General features: G+C 36.0%; 1 protein-coding gene across 1 annotated transcript; it reads right to left on the reverse strand. All coding sequences in view use genetic code 11, as the record gives it.

Annotated features, from left to right (window-relative positions):
- Window positions 1–3,328: 3,328 nt before the first annotated feature.
- On the reverse strand, window positions 3,329–3,620 carry EGR_04304 (hypothetical protein; the record flags this gene model as incomplete). The annotated part of the gene is made up of 2 exons (XM_024493553.1): window positions 3,329–3,417; window positions 3,560–3,620. 2 exons carry the CDS (start codon window positions 3,618–3,620, stop codon window positions 3,329–3,331), a joined length of 150 nt encoding a protein of 49 aa, XP_024352061.1.
- Window positions 3,621–5,215: the final 1,595 nt, after the last annotated feature.

A 5,215-nucleotide genomic window follows, 5' to 3' on the forward strand; every position in this document is an offset into this window, starting at 1 on the left:
GGAAGTTAAAATAGAGTTGGAGGGTCAAGACGGAGGTGGTCAGGGCTAGTCTACTCGTTGTTTTACACAGCCAGACCCTTTTATCAATAAGAGATTTGCAGGAGTTCGGTGCTTATGTGGAAGGGATTGGGGATAGCGGATTGTGTTGTTGTTTGTATGGATGATTAGCGCACTAAATAAAGCTTTTTACCATTGTTCAATTTTTACTGAAAAAAGTGTGTGAACATTTTAGGTAGCTTTACTCATTCCAGACCCTATCAGAAAATTACTTGCAGGTTATTTTTAATGCATGATGAAGCTTCATAAATTGAAAAATACAAGATTGCGCTTCTTTGAATCGAGAAACCATGATAAAACAACATGACCCTCTACTAAAATATCGCAAAACAATTAAAAATTCCCAATTATATTTATTCTTCATTCTGTTTGTCGCAGTTCTAAATAGTTCGAAAACAAAGAATGATTTAATGGTCCTACATGAAGAAAATATCTTTAAGTAAACATATTAGTAAAATTTGCGAATTCGTTGGGAAGGTGTCCAAAAGCCATGGCAAATATTGGAGATGAGATGAAGTACAATTTATCGCAGTTGGTAATCTGAGGAACCCAAAGCTAAGTGAATTCCCTAGCCCATAACATATGCTCTACCTTGAGCTTGTAGCCTATCATGCAAATGGGACAATCGTATGTGATTATTCCACAAAATGGTAAATGCTGTGTACTTGTATGATATCTCGTCCATTTCAAAACAATGCAGATGGAGTTATTACTTTTAAGCGATTATCAACAACAGCTCCTCATCTATCCACCCCTTTCATACTCAACCTAAATATCAAATTAACTTCCGATATTTCTGAAATTGCGTAGGATTATTTAGGAGGAGGTCGATTTATTAGCGTAAAAAGCTTTTAAGCTTGAGTAAAATTTCGTTACCTAATTAATCCACAAGAAGGTAATGCATCAAAATTTTTCCCTTGGCTGTTTTAAACAGGCAAAACAATTCCCGAACAATGGTGTTACTGAGGTTTGCATTTCAAATAATGCAGATAGAAGCTGAACGGCAAAATCCACTTAGCAGTCATTTAAAATGACAAAACAATGAAAATAAGACACCGTTATATTATCAAATTTATGTCAGAGTATTTTTTTGGTCAAGGAACGGCGTACTTAATTGAAACGAATTGATTGCTAAGTGAGGACTAGGAGAAAAATGAGGAGAACTTATGCAGTTAGTTATTTAACCATTTCAGGCACCTTGCTAGCCAATTTAAGATAGCATATTTGAGATTTATCATTTCCATTTTACAGCAGCTATCTTTGGCTCATCATCGTAATCCCATGATAGGTCTCCCATCTAACTCATTTATGGTCAAGATTAAAATCACCAGAATAAAAATTACAAAATTATCAGCCAATGTAACGCACCCTCATCGGCCAAAAATTGTGTAAGATTTTTTACCCTTTTGGCACCAGTGTACCTGATCCTTTTATAGAATTCCTTTTCGAATTTCCAACCCGTTAAACATATCACACGTAGAGATTTAAAACATCATTTTTACGTTGAAGACAGCAAATATCATCTACTTCCAGAAAATCCGAAAAATGTAGGATACATGCTAAATGCGAACTATTTCGGTAAATGATTTTGACACTTAGAATTACTAGATATTTCATATCTTGTGGCTCAGTGAAAACCAAAAGCATGTAATGAGCACCACAAAACAACCTCAATGAATAAAGTCGGAAATCAGCTTAATTATAGTAGATTCAAGTTTCAAAGTCATTAAACATGTTTTCACATAAATTATAGCTCAAATGCGCCACTTTATAAACACAATTTGACAGTGAGAAAATGGTCCACTGTGACACCCTTAATTTGTGCCACTTCGAAAATTATGATTTTTGGGACCTTGACTGCAAGTGCATAAAATGAAATACCGTTTTCTCTCTTCAACTGTATCCATCAAAATACATTACTTAAGTTGATGATAAAAATACCGTTATTCGGTACAACAAATGGGTATGTTACGGAGGATGGTAGATGCATTTCTACCCAAAAACACGCTCTCGAATACATACATCAGGTCTAACTTCACATTTACCCTCTCATAACTGATTTATTACTTATGATTGTAAAGACTTCATTCCGAATAGCAAGAGGAGCTTCATTCTTTCCACTCGCTTAATTATAAAAAAGTGCCGACGGAATTCGACTACGCAAAAATCTTTGTAGATGCATTTTAGCTGATTGTTTCTCTATTTGTAGGGACTAGAAAACTATACATACATTTACCATCGTCTTTTTACTAAAATGTTGAGGCAATGAAATCGAAATGACTGATTTTAACTTTCCAGTGCATTACGTACCTAAGGAAAAATGCAGGAGCTAAATCAAATTTATTTAACCACAAACTATTTTATGGGCCATTCATTTCGTGCCTTCCACAGCTGAGTCTTTGGGCATTCCTCCTCCTTGATTCAAATTCGCTCTTCACACCTTTTTCACCAATAATCATATCTAACGCTCCATCTACAATAACTTCTTCGTTCACCCTTCCCAAATGTATGACAATACACCCATCTGCACCGCCGAAATTGAAATTTACTGTGCCGATTAGGTCTACATTATTTTGTTACTTTTCACATCTATCTGTCTTTCAGTTTGAGAAACTTAAAGCATCGAGGAATTTCTTCATATCCCATTATTTGATATTAGCTGTCAACAGTTAATGTAGTGTCTATTTTTGGTATATGTTTCAATATACGAGTGAAAAACGATTGTTATGCAAAATATCCTCGTCACAATCCATCGTCCAGTCTTGAGTTCTTTCTCCCAAATGGATCCTTTTCCTATAGTAAATTCATAACATATGCCAAATCTAAAGAAATGGAAGGCACTGTCTATACTGTTTCAACTCATCTTGTTACCTTCTTTCCTGGCCGACCATTGGTTTGAAATCACAGAAAAACTCTTTATGACCGAAGCATAAGAGTGAAGATAATTATCGCTGGTGATGCATTCAAAGGATAATAATAAATTTACCATAAAGGACCTTTCGTTTTTTAAAGTTTTGCTTAGCTTTCTTTTGTCATGGCCTCTCATCCATGTCCATAGTCTTACAGTCCCTGTACGTCTTCAGGAATAGCTCCAGGCGCTATAGATCTAACTGCTCACCAGTATGCTTTGACATGGAACATTTTCTTTCCAAGGACAAGTTTGGACCTCTTAGATCAACGGATACTTTGTCTGGGCAGAGGTTTTACCTATCTCTTTTTAAAACTTCCTTTGTATCGAATTGCCTGACTAAAACAGGCACTGCAGTAATCATTAAGAGTTCTTGTTAAATGATGGTGCATTAAGAAAGCTCCTCTTATTGAAAGGCGCAAAGGTGAGGATTGACCGAGTGAATCGACGGCCTAATGTGGTGGATATGGTGGTTGACAAATCATTTCTAATTTCACTCCTGTATTGAAGCAGAACGTTTTCGTAACACGTCCTTAATTATAAGATTTATTTTATTGGTCTCCTAATCACAAGTTACCTTATCTTTTAACCTACTTGCCCAATTCACGGATGATGAAGTTTGTAGATAATGCATACGCTGAGCTTCCAACCACATACTGCAGAATTTGCTACCCGTACATGGCTTGAGAATTCATTTTGGCAATTAATACAGGTTGTCTATCCACTGTGCAAGCATCAGTTCATCAAACATCTTGATGTGATGCATGAAAGATGTGATTAGTCAGTCTTCCGATGCTAGCTTAGTTTAAATCATGCATTCATCCATTCAATACCCCACCGACTTGTTTTAGGCTGCTCGACAGGTTTTGGAATAATAATTAAACAACGTTTTCACCCTCATTTTAGCCCTTATATAGAATAAAATCGAAAAAAAAACAAAACCCCCGAGACTAATGATCAGGGCATTTTGTATTCAAAAGGCACATTTTGTTGCCGCTTTTCATTATTTATGCTATACTGGTTCCACAAAGGAACTCATATTTTGGAACAAAACAAGTTACTTATAATAAATCTATGGTTTCACAACAACTTTCCAGTAGGAACACTTCTAGGGATGATCACAAATCAAAACATGCATTTTAAAAGGCAAAGATGCAGCTTTACAACGCCATACAACAAATAGTGTCCTGGTGAAAACGCTAAATATAACAAAAAACAAATTGGCAATTAATAAAATACAACATTTAACCTAATGATCCAGAATATTTGGAATTTCACACAGAAGCGGTCACTAGTCCTTCCCACTTTTAGTGGGATTCAAATTTGTGCGAACTGCAGCTCCCGGAGTCGGCAATTAAATAACTCATGCGCAACGGAAAAAAATAACTTGTCATTTGTGTCCAATTACATCTCTCCCTTAGATTAAAAGCAGAAGGCAGAAACAACTTTCCAATTAGAGCAATCAGTATCTCAAACTCAAGCGTGTTACAGCGCCTTCTTTGAAGTGTGTGAGTCTAACACAATTTTACGCGATTCCGTAATTTTTGCTAAGGCAGCTTCCCACTTTAGTCGGGAAAAAACAGAGTTTGGAATGTCCAAATGGTTTAGTTAATAGTCAGGGAAGACTTTATTTGCCGTCTGATAGGTAAATTTTCCAAAATCCGTGGAACAGATTTTGTTAATCAGGCTATTCAGTTAGTAAGAAATTTAAAGTGGTCTATTCTAGCACGAGATGCTTTAACTACTTACAGCATATTTGGAAATGACTTAATATGTTCAAAAATATTTAAATGGATAGTAATGGGACCCTATAATATTAATACCCACTCATTATAAACAAAATAGTAATTTAAAGATAAGGATTGAGTACTGAACCTCAAACACTAACGGCTTTTACAAAGCCGTTTGAGAAAACAAAGTGATTTTATACGTCTCAAAAAAGTACTCCTCATCTAACGCAGATCCTGAAAGGACACATCATCATTATTGCTCCACGCAACAGCAACAGTGTTTCTGCGATTGTACATAGCAGTCAAGTTATTTTGCACGATAAAACAGGATCAGGAAACTTCTTCCGACATCCATTCGTCCATGATACCGGCGTCGAAATTCGGGATCCGTAGTATTTTCCAAAACTAAACAGACCTGAAAATTCTTACTTGATTCGCTTAATATGAGGTTCAGTAAATGGAATTTGACGAACCGACTAGTCCTGACAATCTCAGTCACCCTCACTTCTCTTTCAACTCA

This window comes from Echinococcus granulosus, assembly GCF_000524195.1.
Source record: "Echinococcus granulosus chromosome Unknown EG_S00026, whole genome shotgun sequence".
Lineage (NCBI taxonomy): Eukaryota > Metazoa > Platyhelminthes > Cestoda > Cyclophyllidea > Taeniidae > Echinococcus > Echinococcus granulosus.